Source organism: Nomascus leucogenys, chromosome X (genome assembly GCF_006542625.1).
Source record: "Nomascus leucogenys isolate Asia chromosome X, Asia_NLE_v1, whole genome shotgun sequence".
In the NCBI taxonomy this organism is placed as follows: Eukaryota; Metazoa; Chordata; class Mammalia; order Primates; family Hylobatidae; genus Nomascus; species Nomascus leucogenys.
The window spans coordinates 17403567-17423703 of record NC_044406.1 but is presented as its reverse complement, the minus strand read 5'-3'; the positions used below and the strand labels follow the sequence as shown (position 1 = coordinate 17423703).

The 20137-nt window shown below is 44.3% G+C and overlaps 2 protein-coding genes across 13 annotated transcripts in view; one reads left to right on the top strand and one right to left on the bottom strand.

Moving 5' to 3' along the window:
- LOC115833243 (helicase SRCAP-like) overlaps positions 1-20137 on the bottom strand; it is a 116331-nt gene that overhangs the window by 81440 nt on the left and 14754 nt on the right. The window lies entirely within an intron of this gene.
- ADGRG2 (adhesion G protein-coupled receptor G2) overlaps positions 1-20137 on the top strand; it is a 136012-nt gene that overhangs the window by 106418 nt on the left and 9457 nt on the right. For all 10 annotated transcript variants that reach the window (XM_003261121.2, XM_003261120.2, XM_012500945.2 and 7 more), the window contains 11 exons: positions 4282-4670; positions 7582-7747; positions 8604-8760; positions 10271-10414; positions 11036-11158; positions 12121-12166; positions 12280-12383; positions 13514-13635; positions 15577-15845; positions 18695-18794; positions 19374-19657. In XM_003261121.2, the coding sequence (XP_003261169.1) occupies positions 4282-4670; positions 7582-7747; positions 8604-8760; positions 10271-10414; positions 11036-11158; positions 12121-12166; positions 12280-12383; positions 13514-13635; positions 15577-15845; positions 18695-18794; positions 19374-19657 (1904 nt within the window). The remainder of the gene's footprint in view (positions 1-4281; positions 4671-7581; positions 7748-8603; positions 8761-10270; positions 10415-11035; positions 11159-12120; positions 12167-12279; positions 12384-13513; positions 13636-15576; positions 15846-18694; positions 18795-19373; positions 19658-20137) is intronic.

The following is a 20137-nucleotide window of genomic DNA, read 5'->3' as shown; positions in this document are numbered from 1 at the left end:
AATAAAAAGTTAAAAAAAAAACACTGATTCCCAGTCACCAGGCTCAGAGATTCTGATTTAATTGGTCTGGGATATAGCCTAGGCATTAAGGCCCTTCTGGACCAGGCACAGTAGCTCACGCCTGTAATCTCAGCACTATGGAAGGCCCAGGTGGGAGAACTGCTTGAGCTCAGGAGTTCAAGATCAGCCTGGGTGAGATCTCGTTTCTACTAAAAATTAAAAAAAAAAAAAAAAAAGCTGGGCATCATGGCATGTGCCTGTAGTCTGAGGTGGGAGAATCACTTGAGCCCAGGAACTCAAGGCTGCAGTGAGCTATGTTCATGCCACTGCACTCCAGCCTGGGCGACAGAACAATACCCTGTCTCAAAAAAAAATAAAAGTAAAAATAAAAATAAAAGCCCTGCTGGCGATTCTAATGTGCAACCAAAGTTGAGAATTGATGCCTTAAAATCATTGCTCCAATGGAGGGAAACTGGGAGATGGGTGCTCCAAAATAGCAAAAGACTCTGAAAGTCACACATGATGTGACCGCAGGTGTATAGAAGTATACATAGAAAAAAACAGGAAGGACATGAATGAAAATGTTCACTGTGGTTCCCCATGAGTGACCTGCCTGCTGGCATTATGAGGTTTTTTTTGTTTTTTTTTTGTTTTTCTTTTTTACTTTTTCTTTTCTTTCTTACTTTGCAGCATTTTCTATATTCTTCTACAATCAGATAAAAATTGTATTTGGAAAAAAAGGACTTTTAAAAAAATCTGTGTAGCTTCTCAGATGGGAAGAGAAGGCTAAGTGTAGCCTGTCTGCCCTTCGTGGGCCAGATTTCTGGGATATACTAATATTAAAACATTGGACCTTGAGGAACAGGTAAAAATCTTTGGTTAAGGATTTGTAGCAGCATTTTCTGCAATAAAAAGTAAAGAGTAACATGCCCCATTCGGCTTCACATGCCCCATTAAGCTGGAGCATTGAGCCCCATTTTGGGGATAGAGTTTCTGGAAGCATTGGGATTGGATCAGAAGAGCATCCCTCTTTTGAGGCAACCCCACTGACCCCTAGTGGCTGCCCATTCAGAGGGTGGTTAAGAAGAAGAAACAGGAATAGAAAAGGGGTCAGGATGTGAAACTGATGTCCAGCTAGGGCTCAGTCATTAACTAGCTGTGTATCCGTGTTCAAGAGCAGATGCTTTTTTACCTTCAGAGTCTCAGGTCAAATGAAGAAGTGAGTTAGAGCTCTGTAAAATTAGGAAATGGACTAGATCAACACTTCTCAAATATCACCGTGCACATCCATCACTCAGGATCTTGTTAAAATGCAGACTCTGATCCAGTAAGGCCTGGGCCTGAGACTCTGCATTTCTGACAAGCTCCCCAGGTGAAGCCAGTGTTGCTGGTTCATGGACCCCACTTTGAGCACCAAGGGTCTATATAGAGACTGTAGAGCAGTGCTAGTGGTTCTCAATCCTGGCTGCATGTTGAAATCCTCTGGAGTGTTTTAAAAACATTGATGCAGCTGGGCATGGTGGCTCACGCCTGTAATCTCAGCACTTTGGGAGGCCGAGGTGGGAGGATTGCTTGAGGCCAGGAGTTTGCGACCAGCCAGGGCAATATAGTGAGACCCTGTCTCTACAAACAGTTTTTAAAAATTAGCTGGGCAGGGTAATGTACACCTGTAGTCCCAGCTACTTGGGAGACTGAGGCGGGAGGGATCACTTGAGCCTGGGGAGTGGAGGCTGCAGTGAGTCATGATCGTGTCACTGCATTCCAGTCTGGGTGATAAAGCAAGACCCTGTCTCTGAATGAATGAATGAATTTAAAAATACATCGATGCCTGCCTCCCACCCTCAGAGACTGGTGTAGGATGCGGCCTGGGCTTCCCAGTTTTTAAAAACTCCTGGGTGGGGTGATTCTAATGTGCAGCCAAGTTCGAGAACCATTGGGCTAGAATTAGATGCCCACCCAGGGTCTTTCTAATATGTTGGTTCTTAAGTTTAACTGTACACTAGAAATACCTGGGGTATTTTTAAAACATACTGATGTGTCAAAGTGGCCTTCTGGGGTGCTGGAAATGCTCTGTTTTGATCTAGGTGGTGATTATATATAAAATTCGTCAAGCTCTAAATGTAAGATTAGTACACTTTATGCAGGCTACACCGCAGTAAAGAAACACATTAAAATGACATGCATTAAAATGGGCACCTGCGCCCACCGCCAGAGGTTCCAGGTCACCTGATTTGGAGTGGGAGCCCAGGCATTGGTGCCGAGGTACTCTAAGGGGTTCAGATGTGCTGCTGGCATTGCCCACCACTGCTCTGCCACTTCCCTGTGTGCCTCACAGTGGATGGAGGGCTCTGACTAGCATAAGTGACAGGAGCAGAAGGCAACTTCTTCACAGTTGAGCCCAGTGAACAGGAGCCTGTGTTGGGGGTCTGCCTTCTGCAGGCCCCCAGATAAGCTGAAGAAAATTTAATGTATACTTTGCAAAGCACCTTTACCCCAACTTGGCCAGGTGGATTGCTACAGTGTACAGTTTAGGGAATGGAGCCTGAGAGATGTTGGGTAAATTGTCCACAGGAGTAGTGAGAGCTGGAGCCCTAGTGAAGGTTGTTTATTTGTTTGTTTGTTTGTTTCTGAGACAGAGTTTCGCTCTTTCACCCAGGCTGGAGTGCAGTGGTACAATCTTGGCTCACTGCAACCTCCGCTACCCGGGTTCAAGTGATTCCCCTGCCTCAGCCTCCCGAGTAGCTGGGAATATAGGCACCCGCCACCATGCCTGGCTAATTTTTGTATTTTTAGTAGAGACAGGGTTTCACCATGTTGGCCAGGCTGGTCTTGAACTCCTGACCTCAGGTGATCCACCTGCTTTGGTCTCCCAAAGTGCTGGGATTACAGGCGTGGGCCACCGCGCCCGGCCAAGTCTAGGCTTTTTGACTCATGATGTTTCTGACTGTCTGACACCCTTTATCCTCACTGCCCCGAACCTCAGGGGATGCAGGGAGGCCTATGGCCAAGTGACCAGCCAGACTGGACCAAGCAGGCTTTTCTTTTTATAGATGTGACTTGCTTTAGGCCCCTTGACCTAATATTCCTCCCTCTTCTCACCCTAGAGAAGCTCTAAGAACACATTCTTGTTGGTGTTCTAAGTCTCCATCTCAAACTAGATCGGTCGGAGGCTTGAGTAAATATTCCCTGGGTAATAATTTGTTGCTCCTCCTCTAGTTGTTCCTCCCTAGATCTCTCAAGACTGATGGATCTTGTGCCAGAGAGTAGGTGAGGACTTCTCCACCTTTGATGCCCATGAAAATCGCCAGAGAGTTTAGAAAATATACATGCCCCATCCCAAGACCAGCTGAATCAAACACAGAGGAGTAGGCCACAGAAATCTATATACACGTATGTTTTAAAAAGTGTTCTGGGCCAGGCACAGTGGCTCATGCCTGTAGTCACAGCACTTTGGGAGGCCGAGGTGGGGCAGATCACCGGAGGTCAGCAATTCGAGACCAGCCTGGCCAACATAGCAAAACCCCATCTCTACTAAAAATACAAAAAGTAGCCGGGCATGGTGGCAGGTGCCTGTAGTCCCAGCTACTCGGGAGGCTGAGGCAAGAGAATCACTTGAACCCAGGAGGCGGAGGTTGCAGTGAGCCAAAATGACCCCACTGCACCCCAGCCTGGGTGACAAGAGTGAGACTCTGTCTCAAAAAAAAAAAAAAAATATTCTGGGTAGTTCTCATGCACAGCCAAGGTTGAGAACCACTGAGCTAAAGGAACCTTGAAGACATAGCTGATGTAGACCACCTCTTTTGCCCCAGCTTGATTCATTGTTTTCATTCAACCAACATTTCTTGGGTCAGTTACCATGGGTCAGCTACCACTATGCCAGGCTATAGCAGTGTAAAGTTGATCAAGACAGATTCCTAGTATATGAAAACTAGTTGGGTCACGAGACATTTCGCAGTTCCCCTCACCCGGGAGCACAGAGAAGATCCCCTCAATTGAGTGACCATGAGACACAGAGCCACAGAGCAGCAGTGAATTGGAGAGTCACAGAAGAGCATCTCTCCTTGCCCATTCCTCTCCCAGAAAGTAGGTGGTAGAAGTGGGCAGGGGCTGGGGGATAGTGGCAGGTGCACAGAGGGTGTGAAATGGCAGAGGTTGGAAGTGTCATGTCCCTGATGTAACTACATCAACTTGACGGTGTCAGATGATTGCCAGAGGGGAAAGTCTCGACCCCTCTGTAGCTCATTTGTGTCTCACATGTATCTCTCTGATTTGTTCCTTTAGTGACCTGCAGGATCCCATTGTCTGTCTTGCTGACCATCCACGTGGCCCACCATTTTCTTCCAGCCAATCCATCCCAGTGGTGCCTCGGGCCACTGTGCTTTCCCAAGTCCCCAATGCTACCTCTTTTGCTGAGCCCCCAGATTATTCACCTATGACCCACAATGTTCCCTCTCTAATAGGGGAGATTCACCCCCTTTCACCCCAGCCTTCAGCTCCCATAGCTTCCAGCCCTGCCATTGACATGCCCCCACAGTCTGAAACGATCTCTTCCCCTATGCCCCAAACCCATGTCTCCGGCACCCCACCTCCTGTGAAAGCCTCATTTTCCTCTCCCACCGTGTCTGCCCCTGCGAATGTCATCACTACCAGCGCACCTCCTGTCCAGACAGGTAAATGTAAGATGCCACTTGAACAGCGGCCAATCTGCCAATCAAGACATCTGTGATACGACCATGTTGAGCCTTTCTTTGTATGATGTTCGCTTGATTTCTATAGCTTTCCTTTCGGGATTCTAACTTTCTAATGACTTACATGGTTGCATAATAGTCATTGCGTTGAGGTGGCATATCTAATTTAATCATTCCTTTCTTCTGAAACCATTAAGTTTATCCTACTTTTTAGCTCCCAGGTATTGGTATCTTTCATGCAGTTGTCACTTTGCTTCTCGGCTGTGGCTGAGTTCCATTGTTTTGACCAAGATAATGGAGAAATAGCTCTAAAGGGCAAGCACAGATCGCATGTGATGGAGTTGGAGATTTTCTAGGTTTCTTTCTCCTACAAAAGGTGGTTGGGACACTGTTTTCAACACCCTGAAGAGTAAATTTTTGATCTATTAAACATAGCAGCTCAGTTTAGGCAGAAGACAAAAGAAAAAATTGGCAGGTCTGAAAATCAGTCAGTCACAGAGTGACAGAGCTGGGACTGAGCCAAGGTAGTGGTAGGAGGGGAGAAACATTGTGAAGACCCAGGCTTGGGTCCACACGGGCCCTCGCAGACAGTGTGATCTGGAACAAGCTCCTTCTGCCTCTGCCTGTTCTATGTGAGGATCAAAATCATCACACTAACTGCATGAGGCTGAGAATGAAGGTATATGTGAGAACGCTGTGGAAACTGCCAAGGGCTCCCGGGTCCAAAGTGGGCTTAGTGGTTCAGAGATAAAGGCAAGAGGGAAAGAAGCTGAGAGAAATCTGGATACACTGAAGTTTCAGCTCCGTGAGTAAGAGGCAGGTCTTCCTCTAGAATTTGAAGGATGGGGGAGGCAAAGCCAAGTTTTTGGTGACATTAGATTGATTTTGGTACCCACCTCCTCCACCCTGGTGCCAGCATCACCAGGAGATAAGGAGCTTCTGCCAAATGACTTCATATTTCTTCAAATTTGCACTGCTCTCTCTTCAATAAATTTTTTAAAATTGTTTCTTTTTTTTTTTTTTTTGGTAGCTTTAGGGTCTTGCTATGTTGCCTAGGCTGATTTTAAACTCCTGGGCTCAAGTGATCCTCCCACCTCAACCTCCCAAAGTGTAGGGATTATAGGTGTGAACCACTGTGCTCAGCCAATAATTTTTTATAAAAATAAATATTTTCGGCCAAATTAGAAAATCACTGGGGCTCTAGTCAAAGGAAGGTCCAATGGCTGATGAAGAATAAAGTAAAATTGAAGTTCATTAGCCTGGGCCTAAGATGCCCACCTTCCCAAAGCTAATTCCCAATGATCCTTAGACTCAGCCTAACAGGCTACACAAACCACTATCAAGGTGGCCTCTGCCGCCTATATATTCCTGGGGCAACAAGAAGCAAAGTGACATATGCATAAAAGTTACAGATTGAGGTGTTACCCAGGAGCTAAAAATTAGAATAAACTTAATGGTTCCAGAAAACAGAAATGATTAAATAAGATATGCTACTGTAACACAATGACTATTATGCGACCATGTAAGTCATTAGAACAGAAACAGAAATATACAGAAACTTGGGGGCATTTTCAAGTCTTGATGTGAGGTGAAAATAGCCCAACAACAAATAGTTTGCACACCATGTTTATAACAGTGTAAATACACATGCATAAAGATTCGACGGGAATAGGCAAAATAATAGGATGTTAAGTGGTGAAATTAAGAGTTGTCTGTTATTAAAGACAGGTATGTATCATTGTTTCCCTATTAAAAATAAGACTTAACAGGTGATAGTCCAGCTGTGGATTTCATAATATTCTTTTTTTTTTTTTTTTTTTTTTTTAGAGAGAGAGTCTCACTCTGTCACCCAAGCTGGAGTGCAGTGGCGCAATTTCGGCTCACTGCAACCTCTGCCTCCTGGGTTCAAGCGATTCTTGTGCCTCAGCCTCCCGAGTAACTGGGACTACAGGCACATGCCACCACACCCAGCTAATTTTTTAAATATTTTTAGTAGAGACGGGGTTCCCCCATGTTGGCCAGGCTGGTCTCTAACTCCTGACCTCAGGTGATCCACCTGCCTCAGCCTCCCAAAGTGCTGGGATTACAGGCGTGAGCCACCGTGCCCAGCCCATAATATTCTCTTTTTCACAAAAGAGCTTCCAGCAATCCACATAAAATCCTGTACACATGATACAAATTAAATACAAGTATACTTGTGCTTATATGAGTATATACTAAATACACTGATGTGCTTTATATTTTTTAGTTAGATTTATTGAAGTAAAATTTACATACAGTAAAATGTATCCAATTTTATGGATAAATCAAATTTTTACAGTTCTGTGCAGTTGGAAACACCCACAGTCACGTAACCACCATCATAATCAAGATATATAAGTTTCCCACTACTCCCAAAGTTCCCTTGTGTCCCTTCGAAGTCAAAACCTATCCCCTCACCCCCAGCCCCTGGCCACCGCTGATCTGTTTCCCTACAGTTTTTTGGATTTCTCTAGAATATCATATGAAGAGACTCACTTAGTATGTGGCCTTTTGAGTTTGGCTTCTTTCACTTAGCATAATGTATTGGAAAATTGGAGATCCACCCATGCCGTTGCACGTATTTAGAGTTAATTCCTTTTTATCGCTGAATAATATTTCACTGTATGGAGATACCACAGTTTGTTGATCCGTTCTCCAGTTGACGGACATTCGGGTTGTTTCTAGTTTGGGACTATTATGAAAAAGGCCACTATAATCATTCATGAACAAGTCTTCCTAAGACATATGTTTCTATTTATCTGGGGCAAATACCCAGGAGTGAGTTTGCCATATCACAGGGTCTATGTACGTTTATCTTTATTAGTGGGTTTTCCATTGTGTGTTCATAACACGATTTGGCCCTTTGATATAGACATCGTCAACACCAGCAGTATTTCTGATCTTGAGAACCAAGTGTCGCAGATGGAGAAGGCTCTGTCCTTGGGCAGCCTGGAGCCTAACCTCGCAGGAGAAATGATAAACCAAGTCAGCAGACTCCTTCATTCCCCGCCCGACATGCTGGCCCCTCTGGCTCAAAGGTACGACTTAGCAAACTGAAGTGGTGGTAAGAGGGGACCCTCCAAAGATAAAGATGCTGCTTACGTGATGAATATCACCGAGTCTTTTACTCCCAAGTACCAGGCACATCATGGTTTCTCAGGTTGCTACTCTATATTCTGCTTAGAATGAGGAGACAGAGTGGGACTGCCAAATCTACACTGCCAACCTTGAGGCCGGGCACTGTGGCTCATGCCTGTAATCCCACCACTTTGGGAGGCTGAGGTGGGCGGATCGCTTGAGGTCAGGGGTTTGAGACCAGCCTGGCTAACATGGTGAAACCCCGTCTCTACTAAAAATACAAAAATTAGCCAGGCGTGGTGATGCGTGCCTGTAGTCCCAGCTACTCAGGAGGCTGAGGCAGAAGAATCACTTGAACCTGGGAGGTGGAGGTTGCAGTGAGCCGAGATGGCGCCACTGTACTCCAGCCTGGGAGGCAGAGTGAGACTCTGTCTCAAAAAAAATAATAATAATAAAAACAAGGCCGGGCGCGATAGCTCACGCCTGTAATCCCAACACTTTGGGAGGCCGAGGCATATGGATCACGAGGTCAGGAGATCGAGACCATCCTGGCCAACATGGTGAAACCCCATCTCTACTAAAATACAAAAAATTAGCTGAGCGTGGTGGTGGTGTATCTGTAGTCCCAGCTACTCAGGAGGCTGAGGTAGGAGAATTGCTTGAACCTAGGAGGCAGAGGTTGCAGTGAGCCGAGATCACACCACTGCACTCCAGCCTGGCAACAGAGCGAGACTCCATCGCAAAATAAATAAATAAATAAATAAATAAATAAATAAATAAATAAATAATTAATAAACTGCCAACCTTTCTTTACAGATTGCTGAAAGTAGTGGATGACATTGGCCTACAGCTGAACTTTTCAAACACGACCATAAGTCTAACCTCCCCTTCTTTGGCTCTGGCCGTGATCAGAGTGAATGCCAGTAGTTTCAACACAACCACCTTTGTGGCCCAAGACCCTGCAAATCTTCAGGTACATCGTAATTGATGGCAGAAAAAAACATTCTCTTGTGTGTGATTGTAGTCCCCGTTGTATTTCATGATTGAGGCAATTACTGCTTATAGTCAGGGGTGATATTCAAAATATTTGGCATCTAGAACAGTGAGGCACCATAGAATCAAGCCGGGCGCAGTGGCTCACACCTGTAATCCCAGCACTTTGGGAGGCCAAGGCAAGTGGATCACTGGAGGTCAGGAGTTCAAGACCAGCCTGGACAATATGGTGAAACCCCGTCTCTACTAAAAATACAAAAATTAGCCGGGCATGGTGGCATCCACTTGTAATCCCAACTACTTAGGAGGCTGAGGCAGGAGAATTGCTTGAACTTGGGAGGCAGAGGTTGCAGTGAGCCAAGATTGCACCACTGCACTCCAGCCTGAGCGACAGTAATATTCCATCTCAAAAAAAAAAAAAAAAAAGACGTTGGTCTTGGCTGGTGCAGGATGTCAGAGGTCCCTCTTACACCCTGCGTTAACCCTTTAGCAGCTGAATTTTGGAACGTGGCATGGGTGGTATCCAGCAGATGGTTCTAGGCAGTTGGGAGAGTAGGCAGGGGTGTCAGCTACTTATCATCACATTTCAATATTATAACAAGTGTTAGAACTACACTGCTGTATATAGTGGTGCTGAGTATCATTCCTGTTTCTAGTGTTTTCTGTCCACCTATTTAGAGGGATTGGGGGCTACAAACACCCAAGGAAACCAAGTCTCGCTTTTTAATTTTCATAGTCTTCCCTTTACAAGTGTAGTGCACATGGTTCTATTAGGACTTGACTCTAACTGGTCACTAACTTGGTGTGTCTGCTGCTACAGTCTCCCTGGGGTCTGCAGTCATCTTGTACTTTTCAACTGTTTCTTTGCATCCTTAAAATGTTTCCTTTCCTTCTTGGAGGCCTCCTCTCCTTATTACACTTCCTTTTTTTTTTTTTTTTTTTTGTTGAGATGGAGTCTCGCTCTGTCACCCAGGGTTGAGTGCAGTGGTGTGATCTTGGCTCACTGCAGCCTCCGCCTCCCGGATTCAAGATACTCCCCTGCCTCAGCCTCCCAAGTAGCTAGGATTACAGGTGCCTGCCACCACATCCGGGTAATTTTTGTATTTTTAGTAGAGACAGAGTTTCGCCATGTTGGCCAGGCTGGTCTGAAACTCCTGACCTCAGGTGATCCGCCTGACTTGGCCTCCCAAAGTGTTGGGATTACAGGCATGAGCCACCGTGTCCGGCCTATACTTCCTTTCTTTAATTTAGTAGCAACCAGAGGAATAGAAGTAGAAGCTATTTGGCATAGAGATGCCGCAGGTCAGGTCCTCACAGAACCCTGCATTTTAATTATTAGGCTGGTGCAAAAGTAATTGTGGTTTTTATCTTTAAAAAAAAAAAAAAAATGGCACATACTGCAATTACTTTTGCACCAACCTAATAGGTGTGTTTTCCATCTCATTATACTAGCTCCGGACATTTATTCTTATCTTCCACTTGATTTTCAGGTTTCTCTGGAAACCCAAGCTCCTGAGAACAGTATTGGCACAATTACTCTTCCTTCATCGCTGATGAATAATTTACCAGCTAATGACATGGAGCTAGCTTCCAGGGTTCAGTTCAATTTTTTTGAAACACCTGCTTTGTTTCAGGTAAAACTGCTGCTCACTGCTTTTGGCTTGGGTTTTATTTGGAGATGAGGGTATTTCATTTCTTTTAGTGCTCGAATATTCTTAAGGCTGCCATAAGTCAGATGAATTGCCGAAATGCTGCAGTTCATTTTTAAACGCAGCCTAATGATACTGGTGATGATAAATAAAAGTAACTGACAGTTACGTAGTATTTATATTTACCAATTGCCAAGCACTATCCTAAACAGTTACAAATGTTAACTCTAATCCTCTCAACAACCCTGAGAGGAAGGAACTATTATTATCCCATTTTACAGATGAAGCCATGGAGGCGCAGAGAGAGGTTAAGTGACTTGCTTGGGGACACACAGCTTAAATGGCTTAATGCTATGTTCCCTTAAAGATTCACAAAATCCTGTTGTGTCAATCTGTGCAGTTTAGCTCAGTATTTAGGGCATTGTATCGTATAACAAGCTCTGTTTCTCTAATTGTGATCCCTTGGGAAAGTCACTTTCCTCCTTGTCCCTCGATTTCTGACCTATATTGTAAGATAAACAATGTGGACTGAATATTCCTTAGTGTTCCTTCTAGCTCTAAAACTCTGACAATATCTCATTTACCCTTGCCATCTTGGTGTGCCAGGATCCTTCCCTGGAGAACCTCTCTCTGATCAGCTACGTCATATCATCGAGTGTTGCAAACCTGACCGTCAGGAACTTGACAAGAAACGTGACAGTCACATTAAAGCACATCAATCTGAGCCAGGTGGGGAGAGGCCAATGCCATCTGTTCATTGACCAGGAACACCTTGTACAAACTATGCTTGTAAGGCATGGCCGGCAAAAGGCAGATCAGGCAGAAAGAACCTTCAGCTCAGTTGGAGTAGTTTGTAGGACTAGAATCACATCTCTCCATTGGATTTTAACACACTTAATAATTGACCAGGGCAGGTGTAGTGGTTCATGCTGTCATCCCAGCACTTTGAGAGGCCGAGGCGGGCAGATTGTCTGAGCTCAGGAGTTCGAGACCAGCCTGGGCAACATGGCAAAACCCCATCTTTGCAGAAGATACAAAAATTAGCTGGGCATGGTGGCAGGCGCTTGTAATTCCAGCTACTTGGAGGGCTGAGGTGGGAGGATCACAAGCCCAGGAGCTCAAGGCTGCAGTGAGCTGTGTTGGGGCCACTGCATTCCAGCTTGGGTGACAAAGTGAGACCCTGTCTCAAAAAAAAAAAAAAAATTGACCACATAATTTCCAGGAAGAATTGGTGCAAAAGCAAGCTCTTAATAACTGTGAAATATCAGATATCAATGTGTGTGGATCTGTGGCTGCAGGTCTGATTCTCAGCTCAGTTCACACTAAGCATCATCTACGACCTCACTACTCACAGTGTGGTCCACAGACCCACAGCATCAGCATCACCTGGGAGTTTGCTAGAAATGCAGAGTCTCAGGCCCCAACCCAGACCCACTGAGTCAGAATGTGCATTTTCACAAGGCCCCAAAGTGATTCCTATGCACAGTTGATGAGCTTAAGAAGTGCTGGTCTATTTAGGGCTTACTTGCTTCTAGGGACCATATAAAATAAGAACTCCCTAAAAATTAAGCCTAAGATTCTGAAATAAAAAAAAAAAAACCACAGTTTTTTTTTCAAATACCTTTCAGTTTTGTTTTGTTTTGTTTTTAGTTCAGTAAATTAATTATTTGTGATTTATCTTTCTACCACAGGATGAGTTAACAGTGAGATGTGTATTTTGGGACTTGGGCAGAAATGGTAAGTTCCAGTCATAACCTTTTCAAACCTTGAGTGGGTTAATTGGGGAGGGTGTGAAGTCACTGGTGCTGTGGCCTTGCTGATGGGACAGATGTTCTTCCCAATGCCAACAGGTGGCAGAGGAGGCTGGTCAGACGATGGCTGCTCTGTCAAAGACAGGAGATTGAATGAAACCATCTGTACCTGTAGCCATCTAACAAGCTTCGGCGTTCTACTGGTAATATGCCTGTGCCATGTGGCCTTAAATTCTGAGTCTGAGGGGTAGCTGGGCATCACACTACAATGTCTAATCTGATAGATGGATACCCTTGACAGATCAGCAGATATGATATTGTGGCTGATTTATACACCAATGAGATTACTCTTTGCCGGGCATGGTGGCTCACGCCTGTAATCCCAGCACTTTGGGAGGCCGAGGTGGGTGGATCACTTGAGGTCAGGAGTTCGAGACCAGTCTGGCCAATATGGCGAAACCCCGTCTCTACTAAAAATACAAAATTAGCTGGGCGTGGTGGTGTGTACCTATAGTCCCAGCTACTCAGGAGGCTGAGGCAGGATAATCGCTTGATCCTGGGAGGCAGAGGTTGCAGTGAGCCGAAATCGCACCATTGTACTCCAGCCTGGGCAACAGAGAGAGACGCCATCTCAAAAAAAAAAAAAAAAAAAAACAAAACAAAAGAGAGAGATTCCTCTTCTAATAAGCAAATGCACCTGAAGGAAAATACCTGAACATGAAAGACAAGTATTTTTTCACATTCTCTTTTTACATTTAAATTTTTCTCTTTTAAATAATTAAGAGAACTAAGGAATTCAGATTAGGATGAGTAATAAAAATTGTTTAGTTTGCAATGCACTTTAAGATTTTTACAAAACACTTTGACATAAATGCTCTTATTTAATCATCCCAACAGTCCTGCAAGATAGGTAGAATGGGGAGTTGCTAGTGTCATTTTATTAAAATCAGAATTAAGACTCACTTGTTAGATAATTGCCCACAGTCATAGAACTAAGAAATGTAAGAGGCAGGAGCTAAATCGCAGTCTTTAGGCTCCTAGTCCAGTTCCTTTCCATTGCACTATAATGCAGTGATCAAGTACGTGGTCTTTGGAGTGTGCCAGACCAGAATTTGAATCCTGGCTTCTCCACTTTTTATCTGTGTGTCCTTGAGCAACTTACTTAACCTCTCTGTGTCTCTGTTTCCTTATCTTCACCTGATAGTAATAATTGTGCCTACCTCATAGGTTTGTTGAATAGACTATGAATGGATCCCTAGAATACTTGATATATCATAAGTCTGGTATTTATTTAAAAATATTTGATTATTAAAAGCAATGTTTCATTTTCCAGGACCTATCTAGGACATCTGTGCTGCCTGCTCAAACGATGGCTCTGACGTTTATTACATATATTGGTTGTGGGCTTTCATCAATTTTTCTGTCAGTGACTCTTGTAACCTACATAGCTTTTGAGTGAGTATCCACAACTGGAAATTTGGATTTAGGACTCAGCACTCACCTCCATTGCCAACATTTATTAACTAAGCCCTTTCCTCGGCCTGCCTTACCCTGTACACCCAGCTAGTGGAGCACCTATGTATCAACTTTATGGGACTTTTTGGTTTATATGCTGTGTCCTCACACTAGTCTGTGGACTCCCTGAAGGCAGGGGTTGTGTCAGAATCATCTTTGTACCCCAGAATGACACCCAGTACCTGATAGACATAAAGTGTGAAATGAATGAGGGATGCAGGCCCCAAAACCCAGAGACTTACAATCCAAAATAGACCACAGCACCATGTACAGCATAAGAACTATGTTTAATAAATTACATTTCTAAATTGTACTGAGCAAACACAAAGGATTAAATACATTAACTGGTGTGGGGATGGAGAGAAATAAGGGTATAAAAGCTTTACTGAAAAAAATAGATATTCAGTGAGTCTAGCTCTGCAGCAAGAATGCCATTCTAAAAAACAGCCTTTCCTTCTTGGCACCAGACAGGTCCCTTTGGTTGCTTTTCGGGGGTAAGTCCAACAAATTCTAATGGAAAAGAAGGACATGGGCATTTTTATTGCATTAGCGAATTGAAACAATATGTAGGTTCTTGGATTTAGATTTTGGACACTGATCAGGACATGTAAAAATTTATTTTCAGTGCCAAAGTTAGGGTCTAGCTGTGACTGCGGATCTTCTAGTGAGCCTTTGGAAATATGATTAGTGAGACTAAATAACCATAAGGCCAGCCATTACTCAGAATGATTTCATCGGATCTAATTTTGCATGCATAAACACGAACATGTCATCAATTAGCTGGCTTCTCCGATGCTATTACATTTAGCTATAGTTTAAACTCTTCTTTCCATGATCTCATTTTACCTAATAACATACAATAATATGGGAATCCTGGTTAAATTTTGAAGATCTGAGTATAGCAGACCCTATAAGAAGCAGCACCAATGCTTCCAGAAGTAGTTTGGGAGAAATAGGGCGAGTGCTTAGTAGAGTCTACTACAAACTATTTAAAAGTATGGGTCAACAGTCAGCATGTAAAAGGTCCCACAGAAATACAGACACAAATTCTCCTTATGGTTATCACAGATGATTCTGTTTAGATTTTTCCTTTGTTGTTGTTGGTTTTAAGCTCCCCACCCCCGCCCCATATACACACTCACTCAAAGAGAAGAAATTTATGCATATAGACATTTACCAAAGAATAAAAATAAATTGCTTAAAACTCAAAGAGCCTGACAGATATGCTTACATAAGGGTTGGTGCTAGGTGTGGTAACTCATGCCTGTAATCCCAACACTTTGGGAGGCTAGGGCAGCAAGATCGCTTGAGCCCAGGAGTTTGAGACCAGCCTAGGCAACATGGCGAAACCCTCTCTCTACAAAAAAAATAAGAGTGTGTTGGCCGGGCGCGGTGGCTCACGCTTGTAATCCCAGCACTTTGGGAGGCCGAGATGGGCGGATCACGAGGTCAGGAGATCGAGACCACGGTGAAATCCCGTCTCTACTAAAAATACAAAAAAAATTAGCCGGGCGTGGTGGCGGGCGCCTGTAGTCCCAGCTAGTCGGAGAGGCTGAGGCAGGAGAATGGCGTGAACCCAGGAGGTGGAGCTTGCAGCGAGCCGAGATCGCGCGCCACTGCACTCCAGCCTGGGCGACAGAGCGAGACTCCGTCTCAAAAAAAAACAAAGAGTGTGGTAGTGAGCGCCTGTAGTCCCAGCTACTCAGGAGGCTGAGGTGGGAAGATCGTTTGAGCCAGGGAGGCAGAGGTTGCAGTGACCTGAGATCATGCTGCTGCACTCTAGCCTGGGTGACAGAGCCAGACCTTATCTTAAACCAAAAAAAAAAGTTGGGGGGTTGGCAGAGTAGAATGCTAATTCTTGTTCTCATCCTTTCCTTTTAGAAAGATCCGGAGGGATTACCCTTCCAAAATCCTCATCCAGCTGTGTGCTGCTCTGCTTCTGCTGAACCTGGTCTTCCTCCTGGACTCGTGGATTGCTCTGTATAAGATGCAAGGCCTCTGCATCTCAGTGGCTGTATTTCTTCATTATTTTCTCTTGGTCTCATTCACATGGATGGGCCTAGAAGCATTCCATATGTACCTGGCCCTTGTCAAAGTATTTAATACTTACATCCGAAAATACATCCTTAAATTCTGCATTGTCGGTTGGGGTATGTATAAGCTTGCCTGCATGTTGCCTGGACTTTCTCTGCTTTTTCTCTAGTGTTTTGATTTTTGAGCAGGTGGAAACGATGAAGCAGATCACATTCAGTAAGTTTCTAAAACAGCTTTATACTCTTATATGTGCACTGCCCGAAGAGCAACTTTGTCAAGTCTCCTTCTAGGACACCTGTATATTTCCTCTGGATTTGTTATGAATATGAAATTCCTCAAGGTTGAACCATGAATCCTCTTTGTATCTCCAGGAACTAGAATTTGGGGCTGGCACAGAAGGTGCCAGAAGGTGCTCAATATATTGAAAACATTAGCTTGGTGGTAAAGAGCCCAAACTCTCAGTCCCTGAGCTCCCAGCCAGCCTCATTCTACTTTGTACCTCCCAGATATCAGACATGTATGACAGTATGCTCGGAAGGGCAGAGTGAGAGAATGTACATATAAAACCCATTGTAACTTCATTGCCACGTGGGCATGACATTTCAGATTGTGCAGCCTATTGTTGGCAGGTCACAAGGCCTTAGACTCCCCAAATATCTTGAAGATTTCTTCATTCAATTTCCCACCCAATGCAGGAGCCTCTTTAACCCTCAACTCCACCTGACTTATCCTTGACTAAAGATAATCTAACTTCTGCTTGAATACTGCTATTACTGGGGAGTTCATTACCTTACAAGGCAGCCAATAACCATTTTATAAAGCTCTACAGTTCTGATTTTCCATTAAGTTCAGTCGGCTCCCTGGTGGCACTTACCAGTGGTTTTGCTCTCTCAGGCAGAAAACAGTAAGTTGATACCTCTTCTGCCAGAGAGTCCCTTAGATAATCTACAAGTAATATATAACAGTATGTATAATCCCCTATTTTTCACACAAGTGACCCCATGCAAGATAAGCCAGTGAGGTGAGCCAGGCAGTCATTCCAAATGTAGGTGAAGAAACTGGCTCCAAGTAATAATGTGATTCCCTCCAATTCACAAAGCTAGAAAACAGCAAGCCTGGCTCTCCGTCTCCTTATATGCAGCCTTCTGCCATCCCCCTCACCAGACTCCCTCTATTTTCAGGCTAGATATTCCTACACATCAAGATTGCAAGCACACCGCCGCCCTTGCCACCCTGCCTTAAATCTTATGTCACTATGTCTTTGTGAAGAACAACAGAACAATACCCTTTCCCTGCTTGTCTCAGAAACATAAGTCACTGCTCCAGATACTGGGCATGGATTCTGTCTTCTTTAGAGAAGGCTGAAAGTCAGACTCCTTTGTTAAGTATGAGGCCCCCACCCCCACTATTTTATTTTTAACAAAGTGTCTCACTTAGAAAATTATCATATGTCAGGGTCACCAGAAGGTACAAGCGCAAAGGCATTAAATGAACTATTAGATTGGATTTTACCAGGCACTACAACTGGTCTGTGACAAGGAATTGTTTGTTCTTTACCAGAGCCTTGAGAGAGGATGTCTGCTGGTCGGTGTGCAGCGTGCGGGGCGGTGGCATGGGGCTGGCGGGTGATGGTGTGCAGTGGTGAATAGGATTCTTTCCCCACCGAAAGCCATTTTAAACTTGGGGAACCCTTCTCATGGTACCTTCTCTGAAGGGAAGTGTCCGTGGGTTCTCGATAGAGCCAGCATAGTAGCAGTCACCACCCCCTGGATCAGCCAGGACAGAACCCTCCATCCTTCACTGGGTCTATAGTCTTCAAATTGAGGACTTTTGGTTTCATAATGAAAGATTTGCCAGGAGTTGCTGACTCTTAAACGTACATTCCAGACATGTATAAGTTAAAGGCACAACGCTGGGTGCAGTGGCTCATGCCTGTAATCCCAGCACTTTGGGAGGCCGAGGTGGGCAGATCACCTGAGGTCAGGAGTTCGAGACCAGCCTAGCCAACAGGGTGAAACCCCATCTCTACTAAAAATACAAAAATTAGCCAGGTGTGGTGGTGCACACCTGTAATCCCAGCTACTTGGGAGGCTGAGGCACAAGAATCGCTTGAACCCAGGAGGCAGAGGTTGCAGTGAGCCGAGATTGTGCCACTGCACTCTAGCCTGGGTGGCAGAGGGGGGTGGGGGTGGGGGGGAGTTAAAGGCAACACTGGCAGCTGTAACAGATTAACCTTGAAATCTCAGTAGAAGATCATTTCTCACTCACCTACAGTTTAGTTAGCAGGGGCAGAGGAATCCCTGGTCTTGCAGTTATTCAGGGATCCAAGCTATTGAAGACTGCCTCAAGGTTGCCCTAAGTTTGCAGGCAAAAAGAAAGTAGAGGATCTCACAGGAGGTTTCTATGGGGCAGGCCTGGAAGTGGAGCAAATCACTTGCACCCGTATCCCATGGGCCCAAAGTGAGCCATGTGGCCACACACACCCAGCTGCCTGGGAGGCTGGGAGCATCCAGTCATGTGCCAAAGAGGAAAAGAAACCAGCCTGGTGAACAGCTAGCCAGTCTCTGCTACAAGATGTAAATAGGATGTGATCTCTAGTCTTGTCACCCACTTTGGTTATTAGAACTAGGTGTGACCAGCCGGGCGCGGTGGCTCACGCCTGTAATCCTAGCACTTTGGGAGACAAAGGCGGGCAGATCACGAGGTCAGGAGATCGAGACCATCCTGGCTAACATGGTGAAACCCCGTCTCTATGAAAAATACAAAACAAAAATTAGCCAGGCATGGTGGCACGCTCCTGTAATCCCAGCTACTAGGGAGGCAGAGGCAGAAGAATCACTTGAACCCAGGAGGCAGAGGTTGCAGTGAGCCGAGATCGCACCACTGCACTCCAGCCTGGGTGACAGAGCGAGAATCCGTCTCAAAAAAAAAGAATTAGGTGTAACCAATGTTTCCCATCTTCCAGGGGTACCAGCTGTGGTTGTGGCCATCATCCTGACTATATCGCCAGATAACTATGGGCTCGGATCCTATGGGAAATTCCCCAATGGTTCACCGGATGACTTGTGAGTACAAAGGCCCCTAAGGGAATGCTAAGTGAACTGGAAAACGGAATGCTCCTAGAAAACAGAGGATCTAATCAGCATATTGACTCCTGCTGTCATCCTAATAAAACCCAGCAATATTTCACAGCAGCCTTCACAGTCATATGTAATGAGAGAAGCTAGCTGGAAATGCCATGCTACTCTTCAAGTGATGAATTAGGAGCTATTCTGAAAAGAAAAATGAATTAGGAGGAACTGTTTTGAAAATATTTGCATTAGCCTCTGATAAAATGACATTCCAGTTATTTTAATAAAGACTCATAGAACAGAGTTGCTAGGATTTACAGGGGCAAAATCCTGAATGTTTAAAAAAAGGTCTATTTTTAAAATACTTTAAATCACCAAGTGTCCTCAAATAAACTCTTAGATTCTTTTCCCTAGAGCTATAAATGGTTGTAGAGAATAGCAGTTTTATCATTTTTTTTCTCTTGTACTGGTAGGAAATGTTTCAGTAAAATGTTAGAGATTCATTGTATCATTTTGAACTCTAGTTCATTACTATAATATGTTTTCCCGTTTTCCCCCCTCCACCAACTCCAGCTGCTGGATCAACAACAATGCAGTATTCTACATTACGGTGGTGGGATATTTCTGTGTGATATTTTTGCTGAACGTCAGCATGTTCATTGTGGTCCTGGTTCAGCTCTGTCGAATTAAAAAGAAGAAGCAACTGGGAGCCCAGCGAAAAACCAGTATTCAAGACCTCAGGAGTATCGCTGGCCTTACATTTTTACTGGGAATAACTTGGGGCTTTGCCTTCTTTGCCTGGGGACCAGTTAACGTGACCTTCATGTATCTGTTTGCCATCTTTAATACCTTACAAGGTAAGCTTTATAGCATCAAATACAAACTGAATGATCCCAGTTGAATATAAAACTGTAGCTACTAAAAGAGTACAGGTCAGAGATGTTGGGGGTTTGGTTCTAGACCACTACAATAAAGCAAATATTGCAATAAAGTGAGTCACACAAATTGTTTAGTTTCCCAGTGCATATAGTGTTTACACTAGACTATAGTCTATTAAGTATGCAATTGCATGATGTCTAAACAAATGTACATACTTTAACTTAAAAATATTTTATTGCTAAAAACTGCTGATACAGAGACACAAGGTGAGTACATGCTGTTGGAAAAATGGCCTTGAGAGACTTGCTGGACGCAGGGCTGCCACAACCTTCAATTTGTAAAAAAAAAAAAAAAATACTATCTGTGAAACCCCATGAGGTATGCCTGTATATGCAAAGTAGCTTATTTAGTGGCTTATGATATTTTCATTGAAAAACATATTTATCCTTGAGAGGGAT